Source organism: Manis pentadactyla, chromosome 13 (assembly GCF_030020395.1).
Source record: "Manis pentadactyla isolate mManPen7 chromosome 13, mManPen7.hap1, whole genome shotgun sequence".
NCBI classification, from domain to species: Eukaryota; Metazoa; Chordata; class Mammalia; order Pholidota; family Manidae; genus Manis; species Manis pentadactyla.
In genome coordinates this window covers 34,539,722-34,565,561 of record NC_080031.1, presented here as the reverse complement: position 1 = coordinate 34,565,561, position 25,840 = coordinate 34,539,722, and the positions used below count along the sequence as shown (strand labels likewise).

Genomic DNA, 25,840 nt, shown 5'->3' with positions numbered 1-25,840 from the left:
GATTTCTACTGTTTGGTTTTTTTAATTTCCCTTTATAGAAGATGACTTAGCTCCCTTGAACCTATTTCAACCGCATTATCACATACTTTCTAACAGTTTTCTCTACCTAGTGTTGCTAACTGCCCTGTTTATTTGCTTAGTTTGCTTACTTAGTTTAACCCTAAACTCCTCCCAAAGTACCCAGGGCTCTCTCAGTGTGTTCAAATACAGTAGATAGTCGATCAACTTCATATTCTTTCAAGAGTGTCTCCCAGAGCCTTCTGACCTGCTAAAATGTGGATTTATTATTCTCAGCCTATTGCACAGATATCATCCTGGGCTTTCCCTTCACATTCATCCTTAAGATTCTCTTCACTTCTGTCCTGTGATAGATTTCCTGCTTTCTGGACCTCTTTTGGTCCTTTTAGGATTTTCCTCTTATTTTGTGGAAATATGTCCTTCAGAAGCTTCCTGATAAAGATATAAGGAAGTAAAATGTTTAAGACCTTGCATTTAAAAAATGTCTTTTACTCCCACACTTAATTGGTAAGTTAGACTAGGCATAGAATTCTGTATTTGGAATCATATTCCCTTAGAGTAAAAAAATTCTCTTAAATTTTTGAAGACATTATTCCACTGTCTCCTAGAATACAATGTTGCTGTTGAGAAATCCAATGTCATCTTGATTCCCAGTTCTTTGTGGAACACCTTCCGTAATTTTTAGAATAATCTCTTGCTGGTATCACAAAATTTCACAGTGGTGTGGACCATGGTTATGCTGGTGCTTATAGTTTAATATGAAACCTCATCCTTTACTCTGAAAAATTTATTTCTTTGATTCCCTCCTCTTACATTCACTGTTGTTTTTCTGGTACTATTATTCAGATATAAGGCTTCCTAGAAATTAAACTTCCTTTAATTTCTTAACCTTTGTTTTCCATTTTTCATCTATACTTTCTGGGAGAGTTTTCAGCTTTATTTTCTAAACCTTTTTGGAGATTTCATTTCTGCTATTTGATTCTTAATTTCTAAGAGCACTCTTCTGTTCTTTGAAGGCTCTTTCTACAGCACCTTGTTCTTGTTTCATAGTTGCAATTTCTTCTCTTTCTTTTTGGGGATATTAATGATATGTATTTTTGAAGCTTTTCCCTGCATAGTTTCTGTTTCCTTCTAGGGGCCTCATTTCTGCTTGTTTTAGGTTCTTGCTCATGCTTGAGGCTTACCTTATTCTTCTTGTTATCTATTTCTGCTTAGGAAATCATTCCAAAATCCAGTGGATAAAAAATAACCATTTTAATTTACTCTGAATTCAGCGGGCTAGGAATTCAGAAAGGGCACAGGAGGAACAAACCCACAATGTTTGGGGTCCTAACTGGGGAGATTTGAAGGTTGGGGGTCACCTGAGAGCTGGGGGGCAGGAATCATCTGGCAGCATCTCCACGTTTCATGGGGATCCTGGCTATCAGTTAGGACCTCATCTGAAGCTGCCAGTCAGGTCACCCACATATGACCACTCCGTATGTCCCGTACTTCCAAGCATCTGGACTAAAAGCTGACTAGAATCTCTGAGCATGCAAGTAGGGCTGTAGGGTGTGAGCGTAGCTGTGGAGGCGTGATGTGGCTGCGCTGCTTCACTGAGGGTCAGCATCACCACCTGTTCTCTCTCGGGCTGCTCAGATTCCCCAGAGAAGGTCCTGGTGGGCTGCCAAAGTCACAGGGACTTGGTAGGAGAAGGAGCCTGGGCATCTTGGTCTTACTCACCATTTTCAATAGAGATATTTTATTTTTCCTTCTCTGGAGAATAATCCACACGGCCTCTGCTGGGGAGAGGGAAGGACAAAAGCTGTGTCCTGGGGAAGGGGATCTGGGCCTCTAAGAACTTCTTAACATGCTTGTAAGAAATCTTGCTGTTTATGGTCCCACCTTCACCCTATGTCAGAGACAATTAGTGCTGTCAATTCCTGAACCTTCTGGGGGCCCTGTGGACTGTCAGGTTGTTTCTTACCTTTCCATATTGCTTGTTTGGGATTTGCTTTCTCAGGACTACTAGGTCAGTTATCACTAAATCTATTTTTCAGCTTCCAAAGTAAGTTTTTCTTGCCTCATTTCTGATTTTTCCTGTCCTTGTGGGTTTATGCTTCCTGAGAAAAAGCCTTTTACATGGACTTTAGTGACGTTCCAGAAAAATGTCATCTTTAACCAGAAGTCTTGAAAGAACAGATATAAAAGAAGACAAAATCCCAGGTAAAAGAATCATTATTATTTTAGGAGTTTAGATGAAATAAACTGCAGTTAACTTGTGACTTTATCACATTCCAAAAATGAACTAGGGACCAATACTCCCTTGTAGTGGATTTGGGGTGGAACAACTGTGTCTTAACCACATTTAGAAAGAGTGGCAGACCTGTTTAGGAAATTAACACAAGGAAAAAGCTGTAAGGAACATGAAGGAGAGAAGCTTTTTAATTTTCTTGCTAAGAAAGCCTAGGTACAAGGCCCTCAGCAAGCATGGTTTAACTGACATTTCTCCTTTAAATGACTTAGGCTACTTGATGATTTTGTAGCCATGCTCCTCCAAACTGGTTTGTGTCTGGCCCACAAGGATCATGACATGCAGCTAGATTTAGAATTTTGCCTTTAGGAACGGAGAAGAGCATCCCAGGGGCTCTGCTACGCAGCCTTGGTCTTTCTCTTCTGAAACAACACAGCTGCAACACCAAAGGAAACCCCTCAGGCAAAGAAAACATAAGGCTGTGGCTCAGGGTCACCAATACTTCTGTCTACTAGCATCTACTCTTAGGGGACTGCAAATGCTACCCTCTGTAACAGTACTAGTGATAACAGCAGAGGTAATACCGGCGACAGCCCCCCCCCGTGTCGGTATTACTAAACCACACCTCCTCTTTCTGATGTCCACTGAGCACAAACTATGTGGCTAGCTAACACAGCTTTTTATCCGTTATCTCATTTCATCTTTGTAGCAACTCTATGAGGAGAGGACTCTTATTTTACTGATGACATAACTGAGGCTTAGAGAAGTTAGTAAACATGCATCAGGGAGTCAGTTCAGGCTATCTGCAGAGCCTGCACTCTGTCAGTGCTATGCCACGTTGGATCAGAGGGAGGGAGACACGCAGGACATCTTTAAGGCAGACCAGAATTTGATACTTTGGATATTATGTCAATGCTGGCAAAGAAGAAAATCCATGATGTCTAATTTGATGTCTAAAATTATTAGTGTAGGTTTTTGAATGAGAAAACAACAATAACAAAAAATCAAATGAAAGGAGGCTGTTCAAAGGCCCCAAAGCAGCTACATTGCAAAGATTTCTCAGCTTTGACACTGTCTGGAGCCCTCCAGGTTCTATAGAAACCTATGTTGAGAGTTAAGCAACAGGATACTTACAGAATGTCTGTTGGAAGTGAGACAGCATTGGAGCCTCTGGGGCTATGTTGTAGAAATGAGTTTTTAAAGCTCCGCTCACAAGCAGATTGTATGCCAGATCAGTTATATTGATGCCCACAATTGCAAATGAGTACCTGTAAAGTGCAAAGCATAAAAACAACTGTGTGTCCCATATGGGAAACAAGCATTAAAAAAATGATAATCTGATTTTTAAATTACTGTTGAATAATCAGAGTGGCAGGTTGTCCTTCCCTCTCTACCTGAATTATATAATTTACCAGAAAATTTCAGTAATGTAATTACTGAATTAAGAGTTCAAATGTTTTGATTAAGTAATTCAATTTCCAAATATACAGGAGAAAAAAACAGAAATTGAACAAAGTTTTATATTCAAGGATATTCATTATAGCATTATTTATAAGGGAAAAGATGTAGAAACTATTTAAATATTCTAAGAAAGATGACTGGGGAAACAAATCATGATAATCTTATATATTATAGCCAATAAAAACTACATTCCTAAAGACTAAGCAGGATATAAAAGATTATGTATAGAACAAGACAAATTTTTGTATACCCACATTTTGTGTTTGTGTGCACAGAAAACAGTCTAGAATGAAATGACACAAAATATTAATATGGGTATGTTGGAGTGATAAGATTGGGGTGATTATTTTACTTTCCTATATTTGCTAAATTTTCTATAATAAATCATATGTTACTTTGAATATGAGGAAAACTATAAATTTCTACATGTTCATCAAAAACTAATTCAAACTGAGTTATTAAGTTCTCTCTGGTAATATAAATCCAGCACATTAAAAGAAAAAAAGGACGTCTCTGTTCAAACATGAGGTATTATAAAAAAAAATGAGGTATTATTTAAAAAATGAGGTATTATGGATACAATGAGGTATTATAAAAAAAAAAACTATATTTTTAATCTAATAGCCTGATACTTGATTGGTCTTTAAAACTACCAAATACAATTCTAAATGATGACTTCTGAAAATCATTTCCATTTAGTTAAACTCTCTAAATGTTGTCAGTTGGTTGAAGGCAAAATAGTATCTTATCATCATACAAATAAATCTGCAAACATATAAAAAATTCAACTGCATTATATATTTCCACCAGTGCAAGTGGATTTCCAGCCTTGTCATCTTTTACAGTGCACTTATGGCATTTTGCTCTGGTTCTAGTTTAGACTGACAACAGTTATATGTGAAATCCCACACTCACCCAATTGCTTTATCCATCCTTCTCTTCTCCCATTCTGCTTTGCTGAACTTGCTGAACAAAGGAATAAATAAATAAGATTTAGTTTCTAATTGGTACTTGTCTCTTTTAATGATAATGTTAAAAACTGTTGACTAGATGCAGAGACGTCTGTAACTCAAACACTAGCCAATTTAAGTGTTATTAACTAAAAAGCCACAGCACAATTTATATGGAGCTCAGAAATGGAATTATTTAAATCCATGCTACTTATCCCCTATTTTTTTTTAGTACAGCAGTGAGAGACATCCTTGAAGGCCAAACATTAAGATACTCCTTGAATATAGTCAGTGATTCTGTAATACCTTTCTACGCTGACAGACAGTAACCACACTAGAGGGGGTGAGGATTTAAAACTGTTGAACCACTGTGTTGTACATCTGAAACCAACATAAGATGGTTTTATCAATGATGCTTCAATAAAAAAGATAAAAAACCTCCATTATTCACAAATCAAAAAAAGATACTCCTTTACACTGTCACTATCATTAGACAGCACTTCATCCATGACACCTTGCCTGGGATCCCTCTCCTCTGACCAGATGCCCCCTCACTCTCTCACGAGTCTCCACCGCATTTCGTTTGGTTTTATCTCATGGGATTTATCCTACTCAGCTTTATTTGTGGTGTCTGGCACACAGTAGATGCCAAATAGACATTTACTGATTGATAAATGATTGAGCTAGTGAAAGAAAGTAGAAAGGAAGGAAGGCAGAGAGAGACAGAGGGAGGGAGGACGGTGCATAGGTTTTAAAAATTCTGTTCCGACAAGTGCCATGGCTGAGCTAAGACACATCCTCTGGCTAAGCTGAGACAGCTAAACCACAGCAGTTCCACTTCAATCCATTTCCTAATTTGAACTTCTGAACGAGAATGTTTGAAGAAAGGGTCCTATCACAGAAGCATTATGAAAATATTGCCTTGCATTCTATTACCTTGTGTGCCCCATCTCACCCCATTCATACTCCAGTGTCTTGTAGGCAGGAGTCATGTGCCATTCTTTGTGGCTAATGTAACTTACATTCAGTGTTTTACACCGAAAAATATGGTTATCTTTTGAGCTGAATAAACACTTAAAACTAGAGTTATTATGAACATTTAGTTTCCATCTAAGTAGGAGAAAGGAGAGTTCTTTATAATACACTATAGACGCTACAGTAAAAGACACACATGTAATACACAGCACAAGACCACAAACACATGATGCAAAACTGATATTTAATGATATGTGCTATCAATGATTGGTTATAATTTAAAGTAACTGCACTTAATTAAAATATGTCGCCTCTTTTTAAAGTGTAGCTGCTACTAACAAACCAACCAGCCAGCAAGAGGCATCAGGAGATTTTTACCTTAAAAGACTCATATCCTGAAATGAGTTAGGGATGGAATTTAAGAAGCTTTATATAAATGAATCTAGAAACACCCATTCTCTCTTCCACAAAGCTTTGTAAATACATAGCATCTCTTTTTGTTAAATTAAATCTCTACTGCATTGGAAATATGATAAAAGGCCAAATGATCTCCACTCATTTGATTACTTAAAGGATCTCCTGGCCCAAACAGAAGGAATCCCTTGCTCTAAGAAGCACACATAGACGCACAGACACACAGGCACACAAAATTCTTCTCTTAAACTTGACTCTACTTATATCCCTTAAGCTACTTCAGGACTCAATAGGTGAGTATGCACAAGAGCAATAATGTGTAATGCTTGCTGAGAGACAGGCAGGAAAGAGCTTGCCTCAGTATATATTGGCTTCTCCCTGCTGAACCCCTGAGGTATTCAGGGCCTGACAACCTATGCTGGTACCACAACTGGTCAATATATACTTCTTTCCAGACATTGGTGAAGGACAGTTGCATTTTCAAAACATTCTAATTTACCATTAATTTGAAGTGATTAATACTTGAACTTCACCTTGTCAATTTTATGGTAGCTTGAGGGACAAAGCACAGTAGTTTTATACACATGCCCTGCACACACACAAATGCTGGTCTCTTCTTAAGCAAGAGGTCACACAAACCCTCAAATACCACCTCTCCGATGGCTGACACAGGAGATAAAACTATAAAGCCTTTCTTTGAGAATGACTCATAGACAAAATTAATCTGCCTCCAATGGTTAATCGAAAAATATTTAAGCTATTGTCACTTCCCAGGGACCATGGAGGCTCCATGTCTTCTTGCTGATGACCTCCTGGGAAATGCTGCCTGGCAGCGCACACAGACTCCCCACCCAATTTTAACTAGAAGGAGTTCAGAGTCTCTCCACTACAGAAATATGCAATTGAGAAAATGCAGTTAAAAAATTAAAAGTCTGGTTTGAACCAGGTAATATACCAAGAGTGATTTTAGTGTTTTTCTCAAAGTAAGAAAAAGATAAAGAAAATGCAAATTTAATCTTATAAAAGATTATTAATATAAGTTTGGGAAGTACAGTGTAATTTAACGAACCTTAGCCAAATGAAGCTAGAATAAATATAATAGTAAGGTGGGAGGAGAGTCCCAAAGTCGACCTGTTTCTGAATTTTGAGAATGGTTAGAACTCCTTATAATAAGAGAGTGTAAAGTATATATGTAATAACTACTATTTATAATAATGAAATTAGAAATCTTTTAATAGAAGAGCAAATTTGCTCTGTGTGAGAAAATTCGCAAATAAAATGTCTCTTAAATGTCCCTCACTGGGGAGAAGATGGGTCCCAGCACGTGTGGTGGCATGGTCAGCCTTTAGGTGAAGAGTTTAAAATGCTTCCCCAACCAGGTAGAGCCATGGAAGTAGAACTTTACTAAAACACAGTCCAAATATAATGCACTATATTAGATAAAAAGTTGGGAAATGTTTGCTTTTTGAAAGTTTTTCATGAACTTGTATTTTGTTGAAAATTCTTACCCATACTTATTCTAAAATAAAATAAAGGCAACAAAACACAAAAGCAAAGAAAAAAATACCTTATTTCTTCCTTAGTGATATCTCTTCATGTAATCAGTTCAAGAAAAAAAAAAAAAAGAAAGGTAAATGAAAGTACAAAATATTTAGAATGTAGATCTTTTACCAAAAAAAAAAAAAAAGCCTCAGCAAGTCCAGAGTTTCAAAGTTGGCTCCTCAAGTTGTGACTTCCATTCCCTCTCTGCTCCCCCTTCATGCTCCCTGGTCTTTAAACTCTTTCTTCCAGATTCTGCTTTCTCCTTCGGGGTCCATCTACTCAATCTTGCTGGACACTAGTGATGTCATCAGTCTCTTCACATACTCATCTCTTGAATGGTGCCCTTTAACAACCTAAATCCCATTATAAGCACCTGAACTTTGGACCTTCCTATTCAGCCTTGGTCCAGTCTTGTCTCAAGGAATTCTAAGCCCCACGTTGGTCACGTAGGAGATGCTGTTAGCCTAACCCATAAAGTAATGCATCTTTTATCTTCAACAATTACCTGCATTTTGGATGAAGAGAATCCGAAAGGACCTGCTGAGCTGCTATAGCATCCCTTTCTGCAAAATACCTGCCGTTGGAGGAAAAGAAAGCCATAACTGCAGACCTGTGGGATACATTCATTTTAATCCAACATGAGGCCATTGTGCCTCCAGAGATGGACACCAGCATAAGATTATCACTTGTTTTAGCTCCTCCAGAGAAAGAACAGCTTTTCATAACAGAATTTTCCAAATATAATGACAGGGTAGTCGTAAAATCCACAGAGATTTAGGAATGTATCCAGCAGGAGTGGAATTTTAATTATGACCTTTGCCATTCCCCAGAGAGTTAAGGATACTTTTGTTAAGGAGAGTTATAGGTGAAAGGGCAGGATGGGGCCCCTCAGAAGGCAGAAGCAGCCTGGATGAAGGCACATGGTGAGGAACTGTGACAGCTCAAGGGCAGAGAGGAAGAGATGAGAGGAGGTGAGAGGGTGCATTATAAATGCATTTTTCTTGGAGAATATTCATGGGGTATTTGAACTCTGGATGAATGGAAAATATCTTATGAAGCTTAGAAACACTAGAAAAAGTAAAATTCTCTCTAGGGGGAAAGGGGCAATGATGTTTCTTAAAAATACAAAAAGCTTACATACCCTCAAAAAAACATCATAAAAAGCACTTCATAAAGATAATTACAAAATTAAACTATAGCATATATTATTTAACTTGATGTGTACATATTTCCTGCATAAATCTAAAGCATGAAGGTTCTTGTAGTCTCTCAGAAAACTTCAAAGTTTCAAACCAAATCAAAATTTCAAACAGCAATTTTAATACACACATCTATGATTTTTAATGAAATTGAACCTCTTTCCTTACTTTCTTGTTGTCTAGATATCCTCCCTTATGTCTTGTCTTTTCTTAATTTTGGTCCAGTATATCTAAAAATATCCTCAAATACATAAGACAAATAACCCTACAGAGAGTAATATACTCGATATGGATCATTTACCATTTATATAAGAGTCAGTCTTGATTTGTCTTTTCACTTGTTTATGGAGGCTCCTACCAAAGTCTTCAATTTTAATGTGTGAAATTTATTGATTTTTCTTTTACAGTTTATGCTTTTTTGTTTGTGTCTATAAGAGAACCTTCTTTATTCACATATCTGAAAGGGTTCCTCCAGAAAGATGTAAAGGCTTGTTCTGACCATCAATTTGTTATTGAAGTGAGGTAGAGATATAATTTTATTTTTTTTCTAAATAGAAGGTCAGTTGTCCCAGCTCTACTTGTTCAAAAGCACACCCTTTACCCACTTATTTGTCACACCAGCTTTATCAAAATTTACTTTGTATTCATTCACATTATGTAATAATGCAGCATTTAAAACATTTCATAAAGAATGGGTGATTATTAAACTTCCTGAATTTAAAATAAAGGCAAAGTTCTAGGGGGAATTGGGGTGCCATCAGAAATGACTGAATAAGGCTTAATTTCTTTAAAAAAAATACACCACTATCCTCACTAACAGGATGGTGTTGGAGGACATAAGAACCAACTTAAAAGGACTCCCTTTGGCTTGAAAAATAATGACTACATATGGCTCTATTTAAGCATGAAGAAAATAATGAGCACAATTAGTTGAATCACAGTAAATATACAAAACCCAGGAGTTCAAATGGCATTTAAAAAATAGAGACAAAGCCCCCAAAAAGTTTTTTGATCATTAACAAGAGAACTCCTCACTCTGAAAAGAGGCAACTAAATAGAAAAGTTGAGCATCTGTCCTACCTATGTTTTAGAGAATTTAAATAACCATAGTTGATGAATCAAAATGAGTCCTTACAAAATTCCAGCCAACAACTGTGGGAAGAATAACAGAAGCAGAAAAGCACTTTTTGCACACTAATTAATTGGGTCAGTGAAGATCATTAAAGGATGAAATGATCAGGTGAAGGGCTGATGGGGACTTTACAATGCTGCCACCAGACTGTGACTCCTCTGATCCATTGCAGCATAGGACCGAGACCTGAATCTATTAAAGCCTTTCCCAATACCTCCAATTTTCAGGATGTATGGTGGATGGGTACACATGCAAACAGAAGATCCAGATCATGGGACATTTTAGAGGACAGCTGGCCTGGAATGTTGCACAAGTTGATGACATTGGTTGGGGGAAAGGAGAGGCTGGAGGGTAGAATCATCATAACTAAGCGCAACGTGTAGGTCTTGTACGGAGCTTGATTACAACAAACCAGCTATAAAAAGACATTTTTGAGAGAACTGGGAAATTTTAATACAGACTGGAGATCAGTGACACCAAGGAATCATTGTTAATTTTGTTAGGTGTGATAATGGCATTGTGGTTTATGTAATGTAATATTGATTTATTTTTAGAGCTATTTGTTGAAATATGAAAGTAAAATGGCAAACAGCATAGGATTTTCATTAACACATTTCTGCCAAAAAGTAAGTGTTGCAGATATTTCAAAACCCCAATAACTCATGCATCTGGGTGATCAGTATGAGAGGTTCTTTACAATCTTCCCTCTGCTTTTGTACATAGTTGAAATTTTTCATAATAGAAAATTAAAAATAAAAACACTTGAGATTTGCTTTTAAAAAAACTCCCTGAGGTTAGCCAAAGAAAAGGAAGATGGTAGTAGCTTTTTAATTTTATGAACCTGAGTTGTCTCTCAGAGGATTTGAAGGTTTCCTTGGAGTCTTCTGGGAAGTGGCTTTTGTAATTAATAACTCAACTGTGCCATTTCCATATGAGGAGACCAGGACATCACCTTAATACTCAACAGTTTTTCATTTTACTTACTGCAAATTGTACAGTCCCAGAAGTCCCATTCCTCGAAAATCTGTTTTAGGATCATCACCTTGGAAACCAATTTCACACCATTGTTTAGAAATCCGAGATTCCAAAGGAGTATTGGGCTTCAATAATTTCCATAACTGGAGACAAGAAAGAAAATTAGCCTATTGATATAAACACAGAACTATTCTTCCTATTGGCTCAGATTCTGTAAACTATATTATTAGGAGAAGCTTTGCAAAGATGAATATAGGCAGATATATTACAATTATAAATTTGATTATCTTTCAATTATCTATGTCAGCAGTTTTCCAAGTAGGGTCTGAACACTCTTTGGAGGGACTCCCAGACCTTTGCAGAGGATCTGGGAAGTAAAACTATTTTATAATAAAACTAAGAGGAAAGGAGAGCCAAGATGGCGGCATGAGCAGAGCAGCGGAAATCTCCTCCCAAAACCACATATATCTATGAAAATATAACAAAGACAACTCCTCCTAGAATAAAGACCAGAGGACACAGGACAATATCCAGACCACATCCACACCTGCGAGAACCCAGCGCCTCATGAAGGGGGTAAGATACAAGCCCCAGCCCAGCAGGACCCAAGCACCCCTCCCCCCAGATCCCAGCAGGAGAACAGTAGGCAGAGCGAGGGAGACAGAGCCCAGGACTCCTGAACACCCAGCCCCAGCACTCCGGGCCAGAGCGCAGACACAGTGCGTGCGCAGAGCCCTGGATACTAGGGAAACAGGGCAGCAAGAAGAGTGAGTGGGTACCGGCGGTCTGGCACCAGAGGAAATAAGAAAAGTGAGCGGCCAATTTTTTTTTTTTTGCTCTTTTGTTTTGGCGAGCGCTTTTTGGAAGTCTTAAAGGGATAGGGACCCCAATACTAGGGAAACAGGGCAGCAAGACTGGTGAGCAGATGCCTGAGGATGGCACCGGAGAATAAAGAAAAATGAGCGGCCATTTATTATTTATTTATTTATTTAAATTAAAAAAAAATTTTTTTTGGGGGGGGGTTGTTTTGTTTTGGCGGGTGCTTTTTGGAAGTCTTAAAGGGGCAGGGCGGGACACTTAATCCAGAGGTAGGGAATCTGGGGATCTCTGGACACCCTAATCCCCTGGGCTGCAGGGAGCAGAGAGGCCCCTTACGGAGATAAATAGCCTCCCAGCAGCTCCTGCTCCAACGCGACTCCACCATTTTGGAGTAGCTGCCCGAGCCAGGCCACACCAACAGCAACAGTGGAGATTAACTCCATAGCAGCCGGGCAGGAAGCAGAAGCCCTGTCTGCGCGCAGCTGCGCAGCACAAGCCACTAGAGGTCGCTGTTCTCCCAGGAGAGGAGGGCCACAAACCAACAAGAAGGGAAGTTCTTCCAGCCGTCACTCGTCCCAGCTCTGCAAACTATTCCTATCACCATGAAAAGGCAAAATTACAGGCAGACAAAGATCACAGAGGAAACACCAGAGAAGGAGACAGACCTAACCAGTCTTCCTGACAAAGAATTCAAAATAAAAATCATAAACATGCTGACAGAGATGCAGAGAAATATGCAAGAGAAATGGGATGAAGTCCAGAGGGAGATCACAGATGCCAGGAAGGAGATTACAGAAATGAAACAAACTCTGGAAGGGTTTATAAGCAGAATGGATAGGATGCAAGAGGCCATTGATGGAATTGAAACCAGAGAACAGGAATGCATAGAAGCTGACATAAAGAGAGATAAAAGGATCTACAGGAATGAAACAATATTAAGAGAACTGTGTGACCAATCCAAAAGGAACAATATCCATATAATAGGGGTACCAGAAGAAGAAGAGAGAAGAAAAGGGATGGAAAGTATCTTGGAAGAAATAATTGCTGAAAACTTGCCCAAACTGGGGGAGGAAATAATCGAACAGACCACGGAAATACACAGAACCCCCAACAGAAAGGATCCAAGGAGGACAACACCAAGACACATAATAATTAAAATGGCAAAGATCAAGGACAAGGACAGAGTTTTAAAGGCAGCTAGAGAGAAAAAGGTCACCTATAAAGGAAAACCCATCAGGCTAACATCAGACTTCTCAACAGAAACCCTACAGGCAACAAGAGAATGGCATGATATATTTAATGCAATGAAACAGAAGGGCCTTGAACCAAGGATACTGTATCCAGCACGACTATCATTCAAATATGATGCTGGGATTAAACAATTCCCAGACAAACAAAAGCTGAAGGAATTTGCTTCCGACAAACCACCTCTACAGGACATCTTACAGGGACTGCTCTAGATGGGAGCACTCCTAGAAAGAGTACAGAATGAAACACCCAACATATGAAGAATGGAGGAGGAGGAGTAAGAAGGGAGAGAAGAAAATAATCTCCAGATAGTGTATATAACAGCTCAATTAGCGAGCTAAGGTAGGCAGTAAGATACTAAAGAGGCTAACCTTGAACCTTTGGTAACCACGAATTTAAAGCCTGCAATTGCAATAAGTACATATCTTTCAATAGTCACCCTAAATATTAATGGACTGAATGCACCAATCAAAAGACATAGAGTAATAGAATGGATAAAAAAGCAAGACCCATCTATATGCTGCTTACAAGAAACTCACCTCAAACCCAAAGACATGTACAGACTAAAAGTCAAGGGATGAAAAAACATATTTCAGGCAAACAACAGCGAGAAGAAAGCAGGGGTTGCAGTACTAATATCAGACAAAATAGACTTCAAAACAAAGAAAGTATCAAGAGATAAAGAAGGACACTACATAATGATAAAGGGCGCAGTCCAACAAGAGGATATAACCATTATAAATATATATGCACCCAATACAGGAGCCCCAGCATATGTGAAACAAATACTAACAGAACTAAAGAAGGAAATAGACTGCAATGCATTCATTCTAGAAGACTTCAACACACCACTCACCCCAAAGGATAGATCCACCGGGCAGAAAATAAGTAAGGACACAGAAGCACTGAACAACACAGTAGAGCAGATGGACCTAATAGACATCTACAGAACTCTACATCCAAAAGAAACAGGATACACATTCTTCTCAAGTGCACATGGAACATTCTCCAGAATAGACCACATACTAGGCCACAAAAAGAGCCTCAGTAAATTCCAAAAGATTGAAATCCTACCAAACAACTTTTCAGACCACAAAGGCATAAAACTAGAAATAAACTGTACAAAGAAAGCAAAAAGGCTCACAAACATATGGAGGCTTAACAACATGCTCCTAAATAATCAGTGGATCAATGACCAAATCAAAATGGAGATCCAGCAATATATGGAAACAAATGACAACAACAACACTAAGCCCCAACTTCTGTGGGACACAGAAAAAGCAGTCTTAAGAGGAAAGTATATAGCAATCCACGCATATTTAAAAAAGGAAGAACAATCCCAAATGAATGGTCTAATGTCACAATTATCGAAATTGGAAAAACAAGAACAAATGAGGCCTAAGGTCAGCAGAAGGAGGGACATAATAAAGATCAGAGAAGAAATAAATAAAATTGAGAAGAATAAAACAATAGCAAAAATCAATGAAACCAAGAGCTGGTTCTTTGAGAAAATAAACAAAATAGATAAGCCTCTAGCCAGACTTATTAAGAAGAAAAGAGAGTCAACACAAATCAACAGTATCAGAAACGAGAAAGGAAAAATCACGACGGACCCCACAGAAATACAAAGAATTATTAGAGAATACTATGAAAACCTATATGCGAACAAGCTGGGAAACCTAGGAGAAATGGACAACTTCCTAGAAAAATACAACCTTCCAAGACTGACCCAGAAAGAAACAGAAAATCTAAACAGACCAATTACCAGCAACGAAATTGAAGCAGTAATCAAAAAACTACTAAAGAACAAAAGCCCCAGGCCAGATGGATTTACCTCGGAATTTTATGAGACATACAGGGAAGACATAATATCCATTCTCCTTGAAGTTTTCCGAAAAATAGAGGAGGAGGGGATACTCCCAAACTCATTCTATGAAGCTAACATCACCCTAATACCAAAACCAGGCAAAGACCCCACCAAAAAAGAAAACTACAGACCAATATCCCTGATGAACGTAGATGCAAAAATACTCAACAAAATATTAGCAAACCGAATTCAAAAATACATCAAAAAGATCATACACCATGACCAAGTGGGATTCATCCCAGGGATGCAAGGATGGTACAACATTCAAAAGTCCATCAACTTCATCCACCACATCAACTAAAAGAAAGACAAAAACCACATGATCATCTCCATAGATGTTGAAAAAGCATTTGACAAAGTTCAACATCCATTCATGACAAAAACTCTCAGCAAAATGGAAATAGAGGGCAAGTACCTCAACATAATGAAGGCCATATATGATAAACCCACAGCCAACATTATATTGAACAGTGAGAAGCTGAAAGCTTTTCCTCTGAGATCGGGAACTAGACAGGGATGCCCACTCTCCCCACTGTTATTTAACATAGTACTGGAGGTCCTAGCCACGGCAATCAGACAAAACAAAAAAATACAAGGAATCCAGATTGGTAAAGAAGAAGTTAAACTGTCACTATTTGCAGATGACATGATACTGTACATAAAAAACCCTCAAGAATCCATCCCAAAACTACTAGAACTGACACCGAAATACAGCAAAGTTGCAGGATACAAAATCAACACACAGAAATCTGTGGCTTTCCTATACACTAACAATGAACCAACAGAAAGAGAAATCAGGAAAACAACTCCATTCACAATTGCATCAAAAAAAAATAAAATACCTAGGAATAAACCTAACCAAGGAAGTGAAAGACCTATACTCTGAAAACTACAAGTCACTCTTAAGAGAAATTAAAGGGGACACTAACAGATGGAAACTCATCCCATGCTCATGGCTAGGAAGAATTAATATCGTCAAAATGGCCATCCTGCCCAAAGCAATATACAGATTTGATGCAGTCCCTATGAATCTACCAGCAACATTCTTCAATGAACTGGAACAAATAATTCAAAAATTCATATGGAAACACCAAAGACCCCGAATAGCCAAAGCAATCCTGAGAAAGAAGAATAAAGTAGGGGGGAATCTCACTCCCCAACTTCAAGCTCTACTATAAAGCCATAGTAATTAAGACAATTTGGTACTGGCACAAGAACAGAGCCACAGACCAGTGGAACAGACTAGAGACTCCAGACATTAACCCAGACAGATATGGTCAATTAATATTTGATAAAGGAGCCATGGACATACAATGGAGAAATGACAGCCTCTTCAACAGATGGTGCTGGGAAAACTGGACAGCTACATGTAGGAGAATGAAACTGGACCATTGTCAACCCCATATACAAAAGTAAACTCAAAATGGATCAAAGACCTGAATGTAAGCCATGAAACCATTAAACTCTTGGAAGAAAACATAGGCAAAAACCTCTTATACATAAAAATGAGTGACCTCTTCTTGAACATATCTCCCCAGGCAAGGAAAACAACAGCAAAAATGAGTAAGTGGGACTATATTAAGCTGAAAAGCTTCTGTACAGCAAAAGACACCATCAATAGAACAAAAAGGAACCCTACAGTATGGGAGAATATATTTGAAAATGACACATCCAATAAAGGCTTGACGTCCAGAATATATAATGAGCTCACACGTCTCAACAAACAAAAAACAAATAACCCAATTAAAAAATGGGCAGAGGAACTGAACAGACAGTTCTCCAAAACAGAAATACAGATGGCCAATAGACACATGAAAAGATGCTCCACATCGCTAATTATCAGAGAAATGCAAATTAAAACTACAATGAGGTATCACCTCACACCAGTAAGGATGGCTGCCATCCAAAAGACAGAGAACAACAAATGCTGGTGAGGCTGTGGAGAAAGGGGAACCCTCCTACACTGCTGGTGGGAATGTAAGTTAGTTCAACCGTTGTGGAAAGCAGTATGGAGGTACATCAAAATGCTCAAAACAGACCTACCATTTGACACAGGAATTGCACTCCTAGGAATTTACCCTAAGAATGCAGCAATCAAGTATGAGAAAGATCAGTGCACCCCTATGTTTATTGCAGCACTATTTACAATAGCCAAGAATTGGAAGCAACCTAAATGTCCATCGATAGATGAATGGATAAAGAAGATGTGGTACATATACACAATGGAATACTACTCAACCATAAGAAAAGGGCAAATCCAACCATTTGCAGCGACATGGATGGAGCTGGAGGGTATTATGCTCAGTGAAACAAGCCAAGCGGAGAAAGAGAAATACCAAATGATTTCACTTATCTGTGGAATATAAGAACAAAGGAAAAACTGAAGGAACAAAACAGCAGCAGAATCACAGAACTCAAGAATGGACTAACAGGTACCAAAGGGAAAGGGACTGGGGAGGATAGGTGGGTAGGGAAGGATAAGGGGGGGGAGAAGTAGGGGGGTATTAAGATTAGCATGCATGGGGGGGTAGGAGAAAAGGGAGGGCTGTACAACACAGAGAAGGCAAGTAGTGATTCTACAACATTTTGCTATGCTGATGGACAGTGACTGTAAAGGGGTTTATAGGGGGGACCTGGTATAGGGGAGAGCCTAGTAAACATAATATTTGTCATGTAAGTGTAGATTAATGATACAAAAAAGAAGAAGGCAGTTCCTGTGCGGTGACCTCCAATGTGTTCTACACAATGGTATAAAGGGCATATAAAAGTGTAGGCAAAGGGTCTGTTTGTGTTTATACACAGGATCAAAGCCTAATTTGGCTACCCTGAAAATGAACTAAGATACGATATGAAAAAAACTTCCAACATCAGCACTCTCTGGAAGACTCATACCAGAAGATGATCATCAAAAAACCCCAACAAAGATCCACGCACTGCTACAGTGGAGATGCACTCATCCCACCAGTTCCTGGACTTGCCATGGGAATGAAGAAGGAGATATCTAAGCTGGCCTGTGCATACAGTAAAACAACAAATTTGACTGGATCTATACTGTTGGAACTCAACCAAGAATTAGGAGAAGTGCAAATTGTAGCGCTCCAAAATCTTACAACTACAGACTATTTACTGTTAAAAGAACGTATGGGATGTGAACAGTCCCCAGGAATGGGTTGTTTTAATTTGTCTGATTTCTCTCAGACCGTTCAAGTTCATTTGGACAATATCCACCATATCATAGCTAAGTTTTCACAAATGCCTAAGGTGCCTAACTGGTTTTGTTGGTTTCACTGGAGATGACTGGTAGTTACAGGTATGCTTTGATTATGTAACTATACTCCTATTATGTTAATGTGTGTGCGCAATTAGTAGTTTAAAACCTATACATGCTGAACTTACTCTACAAGAAGATATGTCAAATAAATAATCAATCTTCCCATGTTTCCTTCCGCCTGCTACTTCTATAGCTTTTCTTCTTCCTTCCTAATTACAACTCTTAAATAGAATTCGTGCCTCATATCAAATTTACCGAGTATCATAATTCTTCCAAGTGGTAAAGATACCTCAAGACAAATGCTGGGCATAGAAGCCACAGGGCATAAATATGCAAAGAAGTAAAAAGCTAACCTTTTCAAACAATAAGGCTTCTCTCTCACTTACCAACTTTTCATTTCCCTGTATGGCCCCAGAAGATGACTGGTTAGCCAGAGACGGGTAAGATTCCTCAAGGGAGGAACAACCTAAGACAGGCGCAGTCGCAAGGGGGCCATCAGGTGAGAAATTGGGGATCAACAGAGGTGAGGCTTAGAAGCTCACCCCCCCTTTCTGAGAGAAGTCTACTGCATACGTGGATGTTGTATTGCCCTTGTCTAGCTTGGATTAACATATAGTCTACAGGCACACACCTGATCATCTACATTTCCTCTCTTACAACACTAAACTGTTTTCTACCTTTATCTTGTATCTACCTACCACTTCAGCATTTTATTAAAAATAATAATAATAAAGAGAGAAATGTGGTATTCACATATAAATCAAGTATAAAAATCAAATGAGTATTCATATTTGAACTGAATGTTTATAGTTCATAACGCATGAGCAAAACCGAAGGTTTCTGTGATGACTGTCCTTGTACTGTTCACCATGTAAGAACTTATTCACTAAGTAAGAATTTGTTCTCCATGTAAGAACTTGTTTGTTATGCCTCAGAAGACTGGAGACTAATGAAAATTAGGCTTGGGGTGGATTAATGATTGGGCATTGAGCATTGACTCCCCTATACAGAATTTTATTGTTGTTAACAACCATTTGATCAATAAATATGAGAGATGCCCTCACAAAAAAAAAAGAAAGTACACACTTCCAATTGTAAAATAAATAAGTAACCGGGATGTAATGTATAGCATAAGGAATATAGTCAAAATATTGTAACAACTTGGTATGGTGATAGCTGGTACCTAGAATTATCATGTATATAAATGTTGAATCACTGTGTTGTACACCTGAAACTAATGTAATGTAATACTGTGTGTCAACTACCCTTCAATAAAAAATAATTATCTACAAAAAAAAAAAAACAAAAAAAAACTAAGAGGTTATTTGCCTTTTTATTTTTATCTTCTCATGAGAATATGATGGGATTTTCCAGAGGCTCCATGACATGTGATGATGTCATCACTCTGAAGGCAATGGAATGTGAACTTGTATGTTTTAGTGTTTTGTATCTTTGTTTTTATTTCTAATCAGAAATACATGTAATCTTCTACAAAAGCTCTGAAAATGTTTAAGAGAATAAAGGGAAAGGGAGAACAGGGAACATTTTGAGGTCATGTATTATTCAAATTCTCAGAAAATGCTTATCTAACTTTATAGAAAAACTTTTAACAACATTGTTAACAAAAAGAAAAATGGACTGACAAGTTTCATTTCTCATCTACAATAGAGTTGAAAGTAAAGAGATATCATATAGCTGGATAAAGATTAGTAATATTCAAGAATAAACCTTAAAATATATTATCATCTTTAAGAGTTACCAAAAACAATTTCAATTACAGTCAATTATGTATTAATTGATAAATATAAATTCTGAACACTATGCTTTTCACTGCTTGAGAAACTGGTTCTATTTTTCTAAGATCTCTGTAGAAAGATAGATTCAGTGTATGTTACACTTGCAAGAGATTGAGAGCCACAGTTGTATAAATATATAATGCTTGAATTATTGGTTCTTATAAATAAAGATGGGCGTATAAGCAAATTATTTTTTAGACTTTTAACAATATTTTATATCTTCATTATAGACAGGGACAAATACAAATGTGAAATTTCCTAATTACTATTTACTTACTACTTTTTTATTATTACTATTATTACTTATTTCAAGCATAATTCAACTTCTAAATTGCTTATTCTATGTTATATGGATTTTAAAGTTTGATCAGAATAGTAATATACAAACACCTTTTTTTACAGTGAATTGTCACATAGCTGACATAAAACATAAATTCAATGACAGAAAATACTAACAAAAAATAAGCTGTAATTCATCACAGTTAATTCAGGCACTAGTACACAATTATTAAAATAATACAATATTTTATTTTAGTGGCACAACAGGTAAATTCAATCTAAAGGGTGAGAGAAAACTTTCAGAGGGAAGAAAGTAAATTTATCATGTTTGAAAGTAAAATATCAAACATGTATAAGAAATCTCTTACACTCTGCATTCATCAAGACACAAGAGTTCAACAGAAGAGTACTAAAAAAAAAAGACAAAAGGGCTCTTTAGGAACTGGTTTGGTTACTGCCACAATGAAAAATAAATAAAAACAAAAGGAAACAGATTATAAAGCTCATCAGATTCGTTTGAATAATAATTTGAAGTAATCTCAGGGCTCTACACAGTTAAAAAATATCTAGTTTCCTCAACTGAGTGGAGTAAAATGGAAAAGGCACTTACTTTCTACTAGTAGATTGTAAACCTCATTCATTAAGGGATACTCAGTTTGGGGGAGTAAAAAGTATGAAAAATAAAATGCTTTAAGAAGTTCCATTTGGACAATCTCATGCATTATGACAAACTAGACTGATGGCTAAAGGTGTTCTTAATTAAGTTCTTAATCCTATCTGCTTTAATAAAGGTCACTTTCTTGGAAAATGAAAGTCGATTATGCTAAAATACTTATATGAAGTGCTACAGTGTGAATATTTCCTGTAAGAATGCTTGAGTTACAGGATTCTCTTCTGATACACAGGCTCTTCCCTGAAAAAGCAAGGGTAGGTGGCAGGGTGCCCCTGAAGGATGAGGTCATTTCTGGTAAGTAGGAAGCTGCGTGGAAATCTGAACTAAGGTGGTGGGTCTGATCAGGAGCTCGGAGGGGTTCAGCCACCTAAGACTGGGCTACTGGGAGTAGAACTATTACAAAGCTACATGCCAGGTGCAGGAGACCAGAGCTGGAAAGGGTGATTCCTATGGCAGATGACAAGCTACAGATGGGGAAGGGGCACTCTGAGTCAGACCGTCATCCATCACGGCCCATGCACTGAGCCTTTAGAGAAGGCTTATTCGAATACTTCCACTTGCCTCAGGTCTGTGGCAGAACAGAAGGGCAAGGCCATTCATCCCATCCATTCATTCATGGAGAAGCAGCTTCTCACCAAGGCCACCATGGGGCTGTCTTTTTCTATGAGGAAAGGATTTTTAAATTCTGGGTCCTATTTTTTCTATTAAGTACATTAATCCCCCTAAAATTTTGCCTTTACTATTAATTAAGTTAGCAAATGTTTAATAGAAATGTTAATTTCAAATAGTAACTCATATGGACAGTGCTACATGCTATAGAGTGATGTTACTCAGTTTCATCCCAGCTTATGTTTAAATGATCATAAAATGCAGATTTTTTTGTTATACTTTAAGACTCTAAGTAGAAACACTGATAATGGTATCCTATGTTTATAAACAAACTTTGCAAAACTTGTTTGTAAAGGTCCCAAAAGTAGAAATTTTAGGCTTTGGAGCCATACAGTCACTGCTACAACCTTTTAATTTTGCCATTGTAGTAAAAGAGCAGCCACAGACAATACACAAATGAATGAATGGGTGTGTTCCAACACAACTTCACTTACCAAAATGGGCAAACCAGATTTGACTCACAGGCTTCAGTTTGCTGACCCGTGCTCTATACAATTTTGTAAAGTAGTTAACAAGGATATTATTACCCATCTTAAGGGTGAAGATACCTAATCTCAGGTAGTTAAAGCAAACCTGTAGATACACATGTGAACAAGACATTGTTTGTCCCTTGAATGGTGGTGCAGAGCCCTCTCTAACTGTGTGAGCTTGGCAGTCATTTAAGTGGCCTGCCTCACATAATCCCAGTATCTCACCACAAGGTTATTTGGATGATTAAATGAACATAACGCTATAAAACACTTACTGTAGTGATTGGCATATATTAAACACTTAGTGTATGTTTCACTATTACTGATTTATTATTAAGATAATTGGAACTGTAAATAAAATAAAGAAGAGAATAAAGATTCCCCTCCTGAGTTCTTAGGAAGGCAAGACAAGATTTCAAAATTCAATGAATAAGGATTTTAAAATGTGAGAGTTTCTGCTGTGAGAATAATGGGTAATAGGGTGAATAGCATGAGCAAATACTTAGGCATACAGGATGGCAGGGACTGTTCTGGGTCAGGGTGAGTGACAGAGCATGGCAGAGACGTGCTGTACATAATGGGGGTACAGGAAATAGAGCTTAAAGAAATAAAATGGAAAGCATCCAAAATGTCATTCTAAGAGGCATGGGCTTTCTACTGTCAGTCATAAAGAACTTGAAGTTTTAACCTACAGGATAACATGACTAAATAATACCTCCAGTAGAATTTTAAAAGATGGAAGGGAAAAGCTAATGGTTAGTGGCAGAATTTAAGACTATTGTTAACAGCCCAAGATGGAGATGATGGCTAGAGTAAGGCAGTGGGCATGAAAAACAGTCAGTATTTGTGGGAGCTCTACAGACTAGATTTAGTGATTTCTGTAGATGCAAGCTATCTCCCTGTTTAGACTGCAAACCACTTGAGTGTAGAAAGAAAGCCAGGCACTTTCCTCAAAGTGCCTGGCTTTATAATTTACTAGCTGTCTGAATCAGAGTCTGGACTAAAATATTTGTAGTTTGCTCATCTCTAGAGTAAAGATAATGCCCATCACCTTGCCATCCTCATACAGCTGTGACAATAAAAAATGATAACACATACATACTCAAATCATGACCACATAAATGTTTTTTCATAAAAGTTCTTGGCTTTTAGCCTAGTGAACCACAATTTTTCATGCATTCACCCATATTTGTTGAAAACCTACTATGTGCCAGTATACATACAAAAGATCAGCTAAGATATGGCGGCACCCAAATGTCACTGATTCTGAAGGCATCTCAGTCATTCTAATGAATTGTTCAGCTGCTGGTGGCCGGTGTTATTTATACCACCTCTTTTCTCTTTCATTCATGTCTTAGTTCCCACCTTGACATCATTTTATTGAACTTGACTACCTCCATCAGAAAATAGGGGGGAAAAAAGCAATAAAAGGAGATGAAGCTCAGCCTGTAGGCTAACTAAAATTAAGCATAGGAGAAAGAGAAGAAGAAAACTTATTGCTAAGAATGAGGCTTCTTTAAGTTTTAATGATCTGCAACAGATACAGCACAAATTAGTAGAGACAAATGAGTCATTTGCATAAGTACTTACATACACAAAAACCTACACTCCTTCACACAAAATCATAAAAGACACATTAAAAAAATTATAGCTCCTATTGACATTTTTCAATTAAGATAAAGATAAGGCAGCTAAGCGAATTGTTTTCTTCCAATTTTGTTGCTGCCTTTTTGAATTCTAGGAAAGGAAAAGGAAGCACTCCAACATAAAAAAGCATCCAGTTTTAGAAATGAATGTAGAAAACCCTTCAAATGAATAGTTGTAAAGATTGTTCTTAATTTTTTAATTCAAAATTTAGTGTTTTGAGGTTAAGTCTTATTGATGTTTTCTAATATACCATCAGATCGTATTAAATTTTTAAGGTTTTGCTTTGACATCCAGAAGTATTTATAACTGCATATTATTCTTCTAACAGATTTGATACACCAGATATAAACCTTTACCTCCTCTTCTAATACTCTCCAAGTTACATGAATAAATAATAAGCATTAAAATCTTGGGTAATTTCCCAAGAGGGCTATTGCTGAAACAGAGACCAACTTCATCTTCTTTCATGTCTATTAAAAGTCACAAATGAAAATCCCAGGTCACTCTTTGATAAATGCTATTTCTCCTATTGGCTTCCAACACAGTTAAACAATCTAACCTTGAGCCAAATGAGACAGCCCACAGAAATCTCTTCTGCTGCTTTCTCGGGTCACAACAGAAAACTGGCTTTACATTTAACTTCTTGCATGAATTTTCTAATGCAAAACTTACCTCTGATGTTTGAACCAGCAAGAAAAGTCAGCTCTAGCAACCAGTTGCAGTGCTCATATGTCATTCATCTTTGTACCTGCACATAGCCCCCTGCCCCCCTACCCCCACCCCTGCTTTCCCAGTAGTGTCAGCTCCTACGGGGTGTCTGGCAAACATCAGCTGACCTAAGTGAAGGGCTGAAATGGGTTCAAGGACTGACCTGCAAAAGCATTTCTTCATGTTGGGGATTATCAGAATCATAGGGCTCCCTGCGCAGTTTTTCCACATCTGCAATCAGGTTTCTGTACCCAACAATTTGCAGAAGGCAAGCCTGAAGAGAGATTCCCAACCTAAAATATTTAAAAATAGAAGAAACACACATGAGGAAAAATGAGACAAACTTTGGCATTCGTTCACTTGATGTATGCACAGCAGGAATTTTCATATTATACAATATTTAGGAAACAGAATGTATTTAATAGAAGCTCAATTTCTTACTGACGCTCCACATGGACAGTTGTGGAACTTGGCTACAATTTACCTTCATTCTGGCCTTTTCTTAAACCAAGCTGCAACAACGTGGCTTACAAAACAAAGGAGTTCTTTACGCAGGTGACTTGAAGGTAAGATGTAGAAAATATAGATGATAATGGGTTCTGAGGGATCACTCAGCCCCCCTAAGTGGGTATGTCAGAAACACTTTGGTAGGGTGTGTGTGTGTGTGTGTGTGTGTGTGTGTGTGGTGGAGAGAGTGAGAGGGATAGAGTGAGAGTGTATGTGTGCGTGTGTGTCTGTGAGACATAGAGAGAGAGAGGAATAGCTCTCAGGGGCTTAACTGCTTGAGCACATCTCTGATATATGAGGCAATGCCAAGAGACAGAACTCACTATTTTATAAAATTTCCCATTCCATTCCAACACTCTAGTTGTCTGAACAGTTTTTTAATGCTGTTTCAATATCTGCTTTCCTTTTTACCAAGTGGTTCAAATTCTGCTCTCTGCACAAGTTTCCATCTTTCCCCTGCCATGCTGACTTATTTTAAGATAGTGATTTTTGTATCTTCCAGTCTGATCTCCCAGGTTAAAAAAAAAACCCAGACCCTATTCCTTCAGTTCCCTTCAATGGAACAAGATTTCAGATGTTTTACCATCTTGCTCAGTCTTCTCTGAATGTACATTGTGTAATTAATGGTCCCCTTAAAACATCACCAGAACAGGAAACCATGTGGTAAGTGTGACACACAAAGGGGGTCATTACTTCCTGTGATCTGAATGCTGTTTTCCTCCTATAATGCAGAACGTAAAAGAGGGTCATGGAACATTACAAGTTTATTAAACTGGTGGCTAAATAACCACCAAGATCCTTTTTTCATATAAACTTTTTTTGTACATATAAATTTCATACAAAATTTTGTTGTACTTCTTTGATGTACATTTTTAAATCTAAAGGTAGTATTTCACATTTATTTATTTATTCCTGCTAAGTTCTTTATAGTCATTCACTTTTATGGTTCAAAATTGTTGAACATTGGCAATTTCATAAGATTTGGCC

At 37.7% G+C, this 25,840-nt stretch overlaps 1 protein-coding gene across 7 annotated transcripts in view; it reads right to left on the bottom strand.

Moving 5' to 3' along the window:
- The window catches only part of ELMOD1 (ELMO domain containing 1), a 97,418-nt gene that overhangs the window by 8,069 nt on the left and 63,509 nt on the right, over positions 1–25,840 (bottom strand). For 5 of the 7 annotated variants that reach the window (XM_057491046.1, XM_057491047.1, XM_036902675.2 and 2 more), the window contains 6 exons: positions 24,510–24,639; positions 10,909–11,042; positions 8,099–8,167; positions 7,619–7,642; positions 4,628–4,678; positions 3,386–3,519 (listed from right to left, as the gene is read on the bottom strand). In XM_057491046.1, the coding sequence (XP_057347029.1) occupies positions 3,386–3,519; positions 4,628–4,678; positions 7,619–7,642; positions 8,099–8,167; positions 10,909–11,042; positions 24,510–24,639 (542 nt within the window). Of the gene's footprint in view, positions 1–2,199; positions 2,688–3,385; positions 3,520–4,627; positions 4,679–7,618; positions 7,643–8,098; positions 8,168–10,908; positions 11,043–24,509; positions 24,640–25,840 lie in introns of those variants that run through there. The other 2 variants (XM_057491048.1, XM_036902677.2) reach the window with 2 other exon arrangements.